This window comes from Dipodomys ordii, unplaced genomic scaffold (assembly GCF_000151885.1).
Source record: "Dipodomys ordii isolate 6190 unplaced genomic scaffold, Dord_2.0 Scaffold95, whole genome shotgun sequence".
Taxonomy (NCBI): Eukaryota; Metazoa; Chordata; class Mammalia; order Rodentia; family Heteromyidae; genus Dipodomys; species Dipodomys ordii.
Window position 1 is genome coordinate 5617993 of NW_012267311.1, and position 13428 is coordinate 5631420.

General features: G+C 50.2%; 1 protein-coding gene across 1 annotated transcript; it reads left to right on the plus strand.

Annotated features, from left to right (window-relative positions):
• Window positions 1–2765: 2765 nt before the first annotated feature.
• Grhpr (glyoxylate reductase/hydroxypyruvate reductase) lies at window positions 2766–12527 on the plus strand. The gene is made up of 9 exons (XM_013026678.1): window positions 2766–2953; window positions 4834–4964; window positions 5787–5859; window positions 6353–6469; window positions 7065–7153; window positions 8576–8680; window positions 9309–9444; window positions 10459–10589; window positions 12212–12527. The coding sequence occupies exons 1-9, from the start codon at window positions 2871–2873 to the stop codon at window positions 12331–12333; spliced, it is 987 nt and encodes a 328-aa protein (XP_012882132.1). The 5' UTR covers window positions 2766–2870; the 3' UTR covers window positions 12334–12527.
• Window positions 12528–13428: the final 901 nt, after the last annotated feature.

Sequence of the window (13428 nt, forward strand, 5' to 3'; positions counted from 1 at the left end):
GTGGCTCAAGTGGTAGAGAGCTCGCCTTGAGCTGAAGAGCTGAGGGACAGCACCTAGGCCCAGAGTTCAAGCCCCATGACCGACTTTGCTGCCCAGGCTGGCTGTGAACTGTGATCCTCAGATCTCAGCCCCCTTAAGTAGCTAGGATTACAGGCATGAGACACAGGCAACAATAAAAATTTTTATTTTTATTTTATTTTTGGTGGGGTCCGGTCGTGGGGCCTGAACTCTAGGCCTGGGCACTGTCCCTCAGCTCTTCAGCTCAAGGCTAGCACTCTACCACTTGAGCCACAGCACCACTTCTGGCTTTTTTCTTTTTGCTTATGTGGTGCTGAGGAATCAAACCCAGGGCCTCATGCATGCAAGGCAAGTGCTCTACCACTGAGCCACCTTCCCAGCTCCAACAATAAAAAATTTTTAAAGCAACAACAAGAAAAACCCACTGAGGAAAAGGCCTTTATAAGTGTGACAATTTTAAAACATCACTCCAAATTCATTGACCCTCTGAATATCAAAAATGGAGTGTTCAGGTTGGGAATGTAGCTAGGTGATAGAATCCTTGCCTATGATGTTAAACACTCTAGATTCGATCCCTAGGACTGTACATACATACATACACACACACACAAAAGTATAAGTTTCTTTTATTTTTAAAATTGTATTTTTTTATTATCTTTAAATAGCCACACAAAAGGATTACCATCAACAAATCAGTTTGTATGAACAATGCATCTTGATCAGTGATTGCTTTACCAATGTTACCTACTCACTAGGATGAGTAGTTTCAGCCAACAAAGCTCACTGAGACAGGCTTCCTCCACTTCTGCAGCTCTGCATCTTAGAACCTTACCTGGCTTTGTGATCTGGCTCCATTCCCACTGCCTTGTGGTTCTTACCCAGTGTCAGCTTTGTGCTTTGCCTTGGGGTAGGGAGAGGTGGTGAGGGGATGCAAACCCATTAACCAGTTGTGTCTGGGGCCTTGGGTGAGCAGAAGGAGCTGAGCTCTGAGTAACAGTGCTGAGATCCAGCTGTGCCCGAGTGCCTGCCCTGGGGATAGGAAAACACCACCTATGTTAATATTGGATATATTTCGTAAGTTTTCCCTGCAGCCCAGATAAAGGTCAGTGTGTAAGACATTTATTAATATGTTACTTCAGGGGGACAAGGGGTAGCTGAGCTAAGCTCTGGCAAAGACCCAGATGGCCCAGGAACTTGCTGTGTGGTTGCTGCAGTTGCTGAGGTCACCTCTCTGTGAAAATCTCAGCCCTCTACCCTGGCCCTTAGGAGATACATGGATTCTGATTTAAAAAAAAAAAAAAAAGTTAGTGGAGAAGAGATCACTCTATTGTCCTCTGGGAGGAAGTAACTGAATAACCCTCAGGCAAAAGGGAGGCAAGCACACACTGGGAAGGTGGCTTAGTGGTAAAGTGTTTGCCTAGCATGCATGACGCCCTGTGTTCGATTCCTCAGTGCCACATAAACAGAAAAGACCGGAAGTAGCCTTGTGGTTCAAGTGGTAGAGTGCTAGCCTTGAGTAAAAGAAGCTCAGGGACAATGTCCATGACTTTAATTCAAGCCCCAGGACTGGCAAAAAAAAAAAAAAAAAGGAGGCAAGCAGAACTGAGGGACAGATATGGGGTCCAGCACTTGTACTGAACTGGCTTCAGCATCATTAACCACAGTGTGGTGCCCCAGGGTGCTATTTTCCCTGCATGTGTTAATAATAGTTGTTAAGCTCCAGCTGTAGTGTTGCACTGTTATAGGCACTGTGTATGATTCATCTCTCAATAAGCCAGGAAGCAGGTACTATTATAATCTCTATCTTACAAATGTGGAAACTGAGGCACACAAAAGTTTAATAATGTTTCATTAAAGCTGGGATTTAGACGCAGATGGTTAGGTTCTCTGGTCTGAGCTCCCACCTTTCTCCTTTACTGCCTCAGAGCTCCAGGAGACACTATCAGAGCCCATGTAAACATTGTTTAGTTCGACAAGGATAAGATTCACAATGGCGTCATTCTCAGTAGTTCCCTGAAGATGCCATGATCCCACCAAGGCCAGAGCGCTTGGAGGTGACAGAGCTTGGATTCCCACTGTCCTGTCAACGTGGGTGTCTGCCCAGGACCTCATGCTGGGCCCTGCCTCCAGCATCAGCAGATGTCCCTTGAACCTGGATAGCTGTGAGGTGTTAAAGTCCCCTTTACAATTGTGGGTTTCATATTGGGAATTGTCCCAGGTACTAAAGGCGTCATTTCTGGATTCATACTCATTCAGTGCTGTCCAGCCTCCTGAGAGTATACAGATCGCATCAGGCTTCGAGCCCACTGTGTGTGGGTCAAGGGCATGCCCCTTCCTGGCCTTCCTCACTCTGACAACCTATTCACATGGACACAGACACCCCACACACGCTCGCAGGACTCTCCCCTAGATGTCCCTGCACTCTAATCAATTCCTAGATACACCTGCCAGGCCCGGATCCTCTGGAGTAGTAGGGGTTCCGGTTTGGTCCTGTCCTCATGAGGGCTAGATGGCACACAGATGCACTGGGCACACTCAGAGCCCTACCTTCATACCCGCACACTGTCACGGTCCCTCCCTGCTCTCCCTGCTCCTGCACGGTCCACTGTCCTCGCAAAAGGCGCTGCCTCCAGCCTTGCCCCAGACCGGTCTCCAGTAGCCCCGAGGCCCCGCCCCTGTAAAGGCCCCGTCCCTCTACGGCTGAGGCCCCTCCCCTTCCGTCCTCTGCCCAGAGGCTCCGCCCCTCGGGCTCCGAGACCACGCCCCGTCTCGCAGCAGTCCGCGCGGTGGCGCGGCCCCGCTTCCGTCCCTGGTCGGTCAGGGTCCGTGGTGGTCCCCAGGCTGCTGGTTGGATGAAGCTAGCGCGACTCATGAAGGTGTTCGTCACTCGCAGGATCCCCCCCGAGGGCTGGGCCGCGCTCACCCGGGCTGCAGAGTAAGCCAGCGCCCCGCGTGCCCGCCGCTGTGCGCCCCGTGTCCCGCACCGGGTCGGGCCGGGTCGGGTCGGGTCGGGTCGGGCCGGGTCGGGTCGGGTCGGGTTGCATCCGGCGGTGCGCCTCGCGCTGTGCCAGGGCCGGCGGGGGCACTCTTCCCGGCCCCCGGTGTTTGGGGAAGGAAGGGTGAAGGAGTCCAGAGCTTGCTTTGGCCTCGGGCAGACTTGCTAACTTCGCCCAGCCGGGTCGTGCTTGGAATTTTGAGGCTGCTCAGAGAACGTTCTCTAGGATTCGGCTCCTGCCAGCCTCCCAGCCCTGCTGTGGGGCACCCGGCATGGGGCGGTTCTCCAAGAGGGGAGACTGCCCTTGGGGCAAAGTTCAGGCTGTTAATTCTTTACCCTCTGAAGTTGGTTAATACGGGCAGGAAGGGTCAGAGAGCATGGATGTGACCCACGTGGCCAGTGGATGGCGGGAGCTTTTGATGACCCTCAACTCCAACTCACCAGGTGCTTCTTGGACATCAGCTTTCCGTTCCTGCCACATTATGAAGTCAGTATTGTAATTCCTAAGTCATTCACTGAAAATCAGGCAGAGTGCATGCCAGTGACTCATGCCTAGCTACCTAGCCAGGAGGCTGAGGTCTGAGGATTGGAATTCGAAGACAGCCTGGGCAGGAAAGACTTTTTTTTTTGGTCCGGTTGTGGGGCCTGAACTCTGGGCCTGGGCACTGTCCCTCAGCTCTTCAGCTCAGGGCTAGCACTCTACCACTTGAGCCACAGCGCCACTTCTGGCTTTTTGCTTATGTAGTGCTGAGGAATCAAACCCAGGGACTCATGCATGCAAGGCAAGCGCTCTACCACTGAGCCACCTTCCCAGCCCCTGTGACACTCTTATCTCAAATTAACCACCAGAGTGCCAGAAGTGGTAAGATGCTAGCCTTGAGCAAAAAAGCTAAGGGACAGTGTCCTGGCCCCCCAGCTTAAGTTCCAGGACTGGCACAAACATCAAAATAAATAAATAAGTAAGCAGAGAGGGGAAAGACGGGAGTACTTGGCTGAGGATCCCACAGATGTAAGTGGTGGACCAGAGGTTTGTACTCAGCTTTGTCTCACCTTGACATCTTGCCATGCATGCACTTGAACTGTCACAGAGTAACCAATTCTAGAGGAAAATGTAGTATGTTTTTAATTTTGCCTAGCACAATGCAGCCTCTGTGGAGGACCTGCTTTTGTACTAAAGGGAGAATGGGAGAGGCAGAAAACAATACCAAAAAGGTGTGGAACTCCCACTACTGTAACACCTGCCGTGCTTATGTTGGCAGCAAGAATATCCCAGGAGGTACCAGCAGCTGCCCCATCTCTAAAGGCTGAGAGGAGAATCTAGTTCCCACCATTGCAGAGGAAGCTCTCCCTAAACCCCTGTATCCATTGGCCTTGAGCTTATCTTTCCTGGCACAGCCTACAGATGAGAGCTGTGTTTCATGGTCTCATAGGACAGAAAGAAATGGAGCTACTTGTGGAAGCCCAAGTCCTATCACATGCAAGCCCCTCTTGGCTCTCCTTCCAGCTGGCCTCTTGGAGGCTCCCTATGACTGACAGCTCTTGCTGGCGATATGTTGCAGTGGCTTCCCCAGACTTGCCTTCTTTCCACTTAGGCTGTGCTCTGAGAGCCCCGCAGCCCTTTTCCGCTTTCTCTGATCTATGACAACTTTCACCATCCAACATTTGTCTCTGAATAGTTCTGAGACTACCTGTATACCTGATTCTCCCCAGCCAGCCCAGCAGCCTGGGGTCAAAGCAAGCAGAAGGCAATGCTGGCTCTGAGAGAGCTAGGTATCTGCAGGGCTTCCCTGCATCCCCTTAATGGTTTTCCTTCCCTTCAGCTGTGAGGTAGAGCAGTGGGATTCAGATGAGCCTATCCCCAGCAAGGAGCTGGAGCGCAGGGTGGCAGGAGCTCATGGCTTGCTCTGCCTCCTCTCTGACCGCGTGGACAAGAAGGTTCTGGATGCTGCAGGTGTGTGCTGGGCAGCCTGGGTGGGATTCTGAGGAGGTCTTCTCCCTTGGGTGGGATCTACAATGCTTTTCTTACCTTCTGAACCCTCAGAAGGCACACCCTGAAGTACTGGGCAGAAGCTGTGTTCAGTTATTGGCATGAGTTGCCCTGACCTGCTGTGAATCCCTTGGAGAGACTCCAGAACGGCAAAGAGCTCAGTGTGGATCCAGGGATATGGGGGGTGGGAAGGATGTCCTGGGTGCCCTTCCTGCCCTGCCACAGCCTTGTTCTGTGACCTTGAGCAAAACACTGCCCCTTCTGAGCCCCTCGTGCAGCCCAAGAGAGGATCTAGCTCAGTGCCCACAGCAGCAGGCACCCAGTGTGTGTTTGCATAGCCCACCCACAGCTCTTTGCTCTGAAGTAGAGTTAACATCACTCTGTGAGTTGTGTTGGGACAGTTTGGAGAGCAGTTCTGGTTTAGAGCTATGTGATAGGAAAGATGCTTTTAAGTTAGTGCTGAGCCACCCTAACCCCTGAGCATCTGGGGTCTTTCTGGAGAAGGAGGAGGTATGAGAAGGTAGGCCTCAGATTGGATCAGAGGAGACCCAAGAACACCAGTGGGTAAAGGAGATGAGGTTGAGTGTCTAAGGCCAGGACACAGCCTCCCTGAGCCACCATAGCTGTAGCTGGCTGAGAATGTTCAGAGTTTTACCCAAGGACTAGAGATGCCAGCCTTTCCTCCTGGTCTACGAACATTTATTAATGAGCTGGTATCCCCAGAACAGTCCCCAATACATGGCTTCAAATTCTATGAGGGAAGACAATACATTTTCTGTACAACAGGAGCTGACCTCAAAGTCATCAGCACCCTGTCTGTGGGCGTCGACCACCTGGCTTTGGATGAAATCAAGAAGCGGTAAATGCAACTCAGGCTCAGGACAGGGCCTGGGATGAGGGTGGCTAGTGGAGAGCAGGCCAGAGGAACTGATAGTTTGTTCTCTCAGTGAGAAAGGCAAAGTGGCGGATGGTCAAACTTGTCCATGTGTGCATAAGCCATGTAAGCGCAGAAAGTCAGAACGATGGGTACCCTCTTCTAGTATCACCCTTTTCTTATCCCCACAACTCCTGGAAATAGAAAAGGCAAATGTTACTATTGTCCTTTCCCAAGAGGAAATTTTGAAAGAATAAGTGATTACTTGCACCAAACCTTGAACCCTGATCTTCCATCATTATGTCCTTCCCAAGTGAAGGTAACAGAAAAGAGAATGAAGACTAGCCACCTCTTGGTGCCCATTTATAGCTCCAATCTTCCTGGCAGGGAGAGCAGAAGTCACAGTGTGGGAATGACCAGCAGTGGACATTGCTAAATGTGCAGGAGACTGATTTAACCCTACATGTTTGATCCCTAGTGGGATTCGAGTAGGCTATACTCCAGATGTCCTGACTGATGCCACTGCAGAACTCGCTGTCTCCCTGCTACTCACCACCTGCCGCCGGTTGCCAGAGGCCATTGAGGAAGTGAAGAAGTGAGTGATACCTCCCAAGAAAGCAATCTCTGCTCAACTGGTGGTTCCTGAGAACCAGGGCCAGCCTGACCTGGCTGCTTAAGGGCAGCACCCAGGACCTGAATTCAAGCCAGTTCTACTACCCACAGTGTTAAATGCCCTGTTCACCATCGGCCCACAGGAGTGTCACCTTGTTTGACTTGGACTCAAACTGTTCACCTAGGGCAATGGGCAGGCCTTATGGCTTTTTGTTGTTGCTTTGAAGCACCAAGAGAATGATTCCAGATTCCCAGGCTCCAAGTTTACAGCCTATGGCTTCCAGTTCCCCAAGTCTGCAACAACAGGCAGGTCACGTTTCCTGGCCTCAATAACTGTGTCCCAGATAACTTCAAAGGAGACACCACTGCTGTGTAATGGCACAGCAAAGTAGCTGGTGGGGGGGGTGGGGGGTGGGGAGTGGGGGGGATAGAGGGTTGGAGATATCATTACCCCACTCATAGCCCTTTGAGCAGGAGGCGAGTTTAGACTTTGCATCACAACTAGGGGTGCTGGGTATGTTGGCCTCCTGTGACTCATCTTTGCTAAAGCTGCTCACCACTCCTCCCCCTCCCCCCAGTGGTGGCTGGACAACATGGAAACCCATGTGGATGTGTGGTTACGGACTCACGCAGAGCACTGTCGGCATTTTAGGGCTCGGGCGCATAGGTGAGCTCACCCCCACCTCCACCCCGACCACCTCTCAGTACTCCTGGCTTGGTTTGAGTCCCTGGTGATTTGGGCTGGAGCACTGCATACCCTTTGGAGAAGCTAAAAGAACCACTTTGTAAAACATACATGCAAAGGAATAAATAAGTAAAACCAGGAGTCCTTCAGAACTCATTATATGACAGAGTTCCTGAGGATATCAGCTCTCTAAAGAATAGAACAAGGAGGGCTGGGAAGGTGGCTCAGTGGTAGAGTGCTTGCTTTGCATGCATGAGGCCTGGGTTCGATTCCTCAGCACCACATAAGCAGAAAAAGGTGGAAGTGGTGAGGGCTTAAGTGGTAGAGCGCTAGCCTTGAGCTGAAGAGCTGAGGGACAGCACCCAGGCCCAGAGTTCAGGCCCCAAACCAACCTCCCCCCCCAAAAAAAAAATAGAACAAGGTCCTGGTGCTAGTGGCTCATGCTTGCAGTCTTATCTACTTAGGATGAGATCTGAGGATCAATGTTCAAAGCCAGCTTGAGCAGGAAAGTATATGAGACCTCTCTAGTTAACTACCAGAAAGTTGGAAGTGGAGTTGTGGGTCAAGTGGTAGAGCACTAGCCTTGAACAAAAAGAAGCTCAGAGACAGTGCCCAAGCCCTGAATTTAAGCCTCGGGACTGGTACAAACAGTGGCTACAGATGCTGGACTAAACCTTGAAGAGCATCTCACTGTGTAGAGCCCAATAATCTCACAGGTGAGGCTTTTCGAAGGCACTGAATTATGAAGCCTTCAAATGGAGAGAGGCCCAGTGAGCAGTCTACCTACCATTCTGCTGACACCGCAGAGCTAGTCCTCTTCCAGTGGCCAGCCTAGCAAGCGTCCATGGTGCTCTATCATCCTGTGCAGGACCATGCATAGGGAGTGTGGCTAACCTGTCTGGCCAGGCAACAATCTGCCTGTCTTAACTGGAGAGAGTTGCTTTGAGTTCAGTGACTCTGGATCTTGTTCTAAGTCTGAAAATCCAGTTGCCCGAGTGTGAAAAGCTCTTTCAGGTTTGGAGCAAGTTGGAAGTTGGACAGTGCCACCATCCAGGTCTGGGATTACAGTAACGGAAGCACAGGGTTCTCAGAAAAGAGGGAGGAGACCCCTTGACCAGACATCTGTAGGGCTGTCACGTCCAGTCCATGGAGAAGGCTAGCAATTGTTCCTCAGGATGGTTGGGGTCATGTGAAGACAGTTTGAGCCAGAAGTTGTGGCATTGTCTCCAGATTGCTGAGGGCTGCAGGTTGGCTAGGGACTGATCACACTCGACTCCACTCAGTAAGACAGGACTAATTCATGGAGACAGTGCTGCCATTGAGACACTGTCCTAGACCTGTTGGATGCTGCGGTCATTTTTTAAAGGCTGAGAGCAAGCCATGATTTTGACTCCTTGCCTTTAGGCCAGGCCGTTGCGCGGCGATTGAAACCATTTGGTGTCCAGAGGTTTCTGTACACAGGACGTCATCCTAGGACTCAGGAAGCAGCAGAATTCCAGGCAGAATTTGGTAAGTAAAACCTTGATTTCCACTGGACCTTCATCTGTGTTCTTTTGGGAGTCTTCCTTAAATGGTGACATTTGCAGGTAGAATGTGGGAGCTCCAGGTGACTGGAATCTGCTGTGCTCCATCAGGTGTTATCTAATCTGCCTACCTCTGGACACAGGTCTGCTTAGGGAGTATAGCATTTTCTCAGTGTGTGGGCAGAGGTGCAGGGATATACTGCCTTGATCCAGGAGGATCCAGGCCCTGTGAGCTGCATGGTGTGATAAAGAGCTGATGGAGGCTGGATCTTGTCATTCCTCCCTGTCAGCACATCCAGCACTGAAGGAGGAAAAAGCAAGAAAGGTCCAAATTATAGATCCTTGAAAAACCTCCCACCCTTCTCTCACCTCTTTTTCTCCATCTGCTAAACCAAGGGTCTGGTAGATGGTGTGGTACACCAGGATCCCACAAGTGGCTGCCAGCTTTGTGCAGTTATTAGAGCTCTACACGTAGAGATCAGGCCTTTAGAAAGCATCTTGGGAGTTTCTGTTATGAGGGGGCATGAGCGCCAGCACCATTTTGTTAGTCTCCACTATCTGGCTGTCTCTTGCTAGGATTTAGCCTCTGATGGAGCCCTGTTCTTCCCCCTCAGTGTCTGCCCCCGAGCTGGCTGCTGAGTCTGACTTTATTGTGGTGGCCTGCTCCTTAACACCTGACACCAAGGGGCTCTGCAACAAGGACTTCTTCCAGAAGATGAAGAAGACAGCTGTGTTTGTCAACATCAGCAGGTAACCTGGGACCCCTGAACATCCCTGAGCAGTCTGTCCCCACCCCTGTGATCCTAGGTTTTCCTCCTTCTGGGTTGTTGCTGAGACCTCAGGCTGAGCTAAGTCTCCATTAACCACCAATAGACCAACAACTCAGAAATACAGGAAAGGCCTTGTGAAGAACTGGTTCCCAGCAGTAGCCCCAGCCTCCCTCGGGGCCTGCCTCACAGTACTGAGGTTCAGGCAGTACAGGCTTGGTGTGCACCAAGTCACCAGGCAGCCTTGGGCAGGCCTGCCATCCACCATGAAGTGTACCATACGAAGTCTCGGGAAAACCTTTTTTTTTGTTTGTTTTTTTTGTGCCAGTCCCCAGGCTTAATCTCAAAGCCTGGGTGCTGACACTTAAGTTTCTTGCTCAACACTAGTGCTCTACCACTTGAGCCACAGCTCCCCCTCCAGCTTTTTTGGTGGTTAAATGGAGATTAGAGTCTTACTGACTTCCCTGTTGAAGCTGGCTTCAAACTTCAAACTTCGAACTGTAATCCTCAGATCTAAGCCTCCTGAGTAGCTAGGATTATAGGCGTGAACCACCAGGAGGTGGCTGAAAATCGCTAGACACTTAAGCTATGTGTTTACTGATCTCTCTGCCCTTGTTAGGCAGGTCCCTGATTGTATGTTGTGATTCTTTATGGAGTGGGAGTGGGGAGTCCAACACAAATGCAACTTGTAGGCTCTGTTCCTGCTGTAGTGCATGTCAGTAAGCTTTATTCCTCCCAGCATTCCTGGGAGGTCGGTGAGAGTTTCCATGAGTTACAGAGGAAACTGAGATCTAAAGAATTTGAGACCCTTGTCAAGGGTCACACAGCCAGCAAGTGGCAGGACTAGAGCTCTTCAGTATAGGACTATCCAGACTTCCTATAGCACACTTCTAAAATGTGCTGCTTTAGAAATGTGAGGTACCAAATGTGAAGTGGGTTGTTGTCTGGAACAAAAAAGCCTGGGTAAAGGGCATCCATATTGCATGATCATTTCCAGGGGAGATGTCGTAAACCAGGATGACCTGTATGAGGCCTTAGCCAGTGGCCAGATTGCAGCTGCTGGACTGGATGTGACGACCCCAGAACCATTGCCCACTAACCACCCTCTGCTGACTCTCAAGAACTGTGGTAAGAGCTGTATGTTCCCAGCGCACATGCCTGCACTGTGGACCAGGGTTGAGTGGTGGTCCTGGGCCGTATGGAGCCAGTTTAAGTGGTGCTAAACACAGACAAACCAGGTCTGTGAATTGTGTAGGCTATTAGTGATCCAAGAGAGACCCTTCTGAGCATGCTTAGTTGGGTCTTTGTTGTCCTACTCTTGTGACTATCATGGAGAAATCTCATTACTATCAATGCCTAGTATCAGTGTGTGAGAAAAGTAGTAATGACACCACCAGTATTTACACTTAGGCCAGTGTTTTCTCGCAGCAATAAAACCTTGTTTTGTGGGTAGGACTGGGGCCTGTGTTCAACCATTTCTTAGCTACCAGGTTTCATCAGTGTGGGGTGCTGGAGGCTAGTCCCTCTTGCCTGCCTGCCTGCCTGCCCACCCATCTGCCAGTCTGGAGTGGCACACAGCTGCACCTCTGTCACTAGCAGCAGCAGTTCCTCCTAAGGTGGCTAAAGAATCCAGTGTGGGTTTTCCAATATTTGGCTCCCCAGCTAGTCACTACCCCACAGAGGTATGAGTTTCAGCTATGGTGGCCCTTTCTTCATTCTTTGCACTGTAACAGTCCCACCCTCTTCCCATGCTCCCCTAGTCCTCAGAGTGTGAGATGCTTCTAGCCATTGCTATCCGTGACACTCATTGTACTAGCTCTCATACTTCCTTTTTGAGTCCTTGAGGGACAGGGCTCCAGGGGTCAACCCCTTGGGTTTCTGCTTTAGCAGACCTGGGCTGGACCTGAGACTGTGCACCCAACTGACTCCCAGGTGACTGGTTTTGTTGGCTCTGGGACCAGTCTCAGCACTTACCTTTCTGCCTCTTCAGTTGTCTGCTTAACAGCTTTCTACATGACTGTGTGTGGGATATGCTCTAAACCATGATTCTCAGGTCTCAGCCTCCTGAGTAGCTATAGGGATGAGCCACCAGCAGCTGGCTTGACTAATAATAATTTACATATTAAGGTTTCTGCCTCTACTCACCATTGGTCAGAGCTGTAGGTTATCCTTTTACATTCTGGCATGGAAAACCAAGCAAGTCCTTTGCTGCCTCCCCAATGAAGGCGTCCATTATTGCAGCCTTGGCAACTCTACAGTCCTATCCAACTCCAGCCTGCCTGGCTGTGATGTTAGGTCCGTTGCCTGCAACTGGGGGAAAAAAAGTCACATCTTCCAAGCTGAGAGTCAGTTTATCATGCAGGTACTGCTTCAAAAGGCAGCTCTTTAGGGACAAGTGACCTCACTAGCTTGACCCCACTGCTCTGCAGGGCGTGCCATCCAGTACTTCATCTTCTGAAGACCTGGGCATCCATCACTTTAGGGGTACAAGGTGTGACAAGTGGTTGGTGCCTAGCTTCTAAGCTGTTTCTAGGTCCCTTGTTCTTTTTGTGTGGATCTCAGTAGCCTGATGTCCCTTTACTGTTACCCTTAGCCCCAGTCCTGGGGGTGGTATGATCGTATGAGGGGAAACAAACAAAGAAGCACTAAGGCAAGTTCCAGTGTCTTCCATACTGGCAAACTCAACATGAGAGAAGAAGCAAGCTTAGGGTCTTGAACTATTCTCTAACCTGCCTCTCTCTCCTTTCTAGTGATCCTGCCCCACATTGGCAGTGCCACCCACCAGACTCGCAACACCATGTCCTTGTTGGCAGCTAACAACTTGCTAGCTGGCCTGAGAGGGGAACCAATGCCCCGTGAATTTAAGCTGTAGCCAAATGGGACTAAGGCCTGAGACCTAGTGCCCTGAGATTCTGCTGGACACTCTAGGCTGGATTTAGAAACCAAGGGGAAGCCTGATCGGTAGTCTGCAAAAGACCAGTGCTGGGAGAAATGCTTGCCACATTTATGGCTGTACATATCTGAGCTCAAAGTCTGTAACTACCATTAAATAATTTTCTGAGATTGTCTCAGCCTTAATCTGTGGGGAGCTACAAAAAGACGATCTGTTTGGTTGACATGTAGTGACCTGCTAGGTTCTGCTGCCCACCTCAGGTGTTTTAGTATTTAGACCATGTCCAGATTCCTGCCTTCATCTCTTCATCAAGGATAGGACAAGCAGAGCCTAGTTAACTGTAACACTTGATCGCAATACCTAGACCATCAGAAAAATTAAAGAGACACATAGCAAAGGAGAACTAGATTAAAGGAGGATTACAGAAGGTCAACACAGTTTTGGTAAGACTAATAATACAAATAGTAAGTTTCCACACCTACACTCTGGCCACTTTTCTCACACAGTTGTCTGCCCCTTCACATAGGTGGCTCTCTCTAATCTCCTCACTCTCCCAAGGCCAGGCCACAGCACTACCATTTGCAAAGCCCTGCTCTGTGCTGAAGGAATCAGCTTCAACTCTTCCTCTAGGTAAGCCAAGGGCAAAGGAGCTTTCTACACAGGAGGCAGCACAGGGCATAGCACCAGGTTGAGTGGCCCCCTCAGAGTTACGTGTGTGTACTGTGAAACCTCACTCATGTCCACAGTTCAGACACGAGAGTAATTGAGGGGAACCGTCTATCACTGTTATTAACAGCATTGTCATGGAGGCTTGGTTTTAAACATACCAGAAAGGGCCCAAAACAAAAAAGTACCAATCATGGGGTTGGAGGCCTGGCTCAGTTGGTAGAGTACCAGCCAATGAGCAAAAGGGCCAGGTACCGAGTTTGAGTTGTAGTGTCAGACTATTCCCCCCCCAAAAAAACTAATCAAAGCAGAGCTAGCAGAGAAAGAACCTTAACCTAAGCAAATGGGGGAAAAACATATTTAGAGGCATGAATATGACAAATTTTTTATTTCAAAATCTCAACTCTT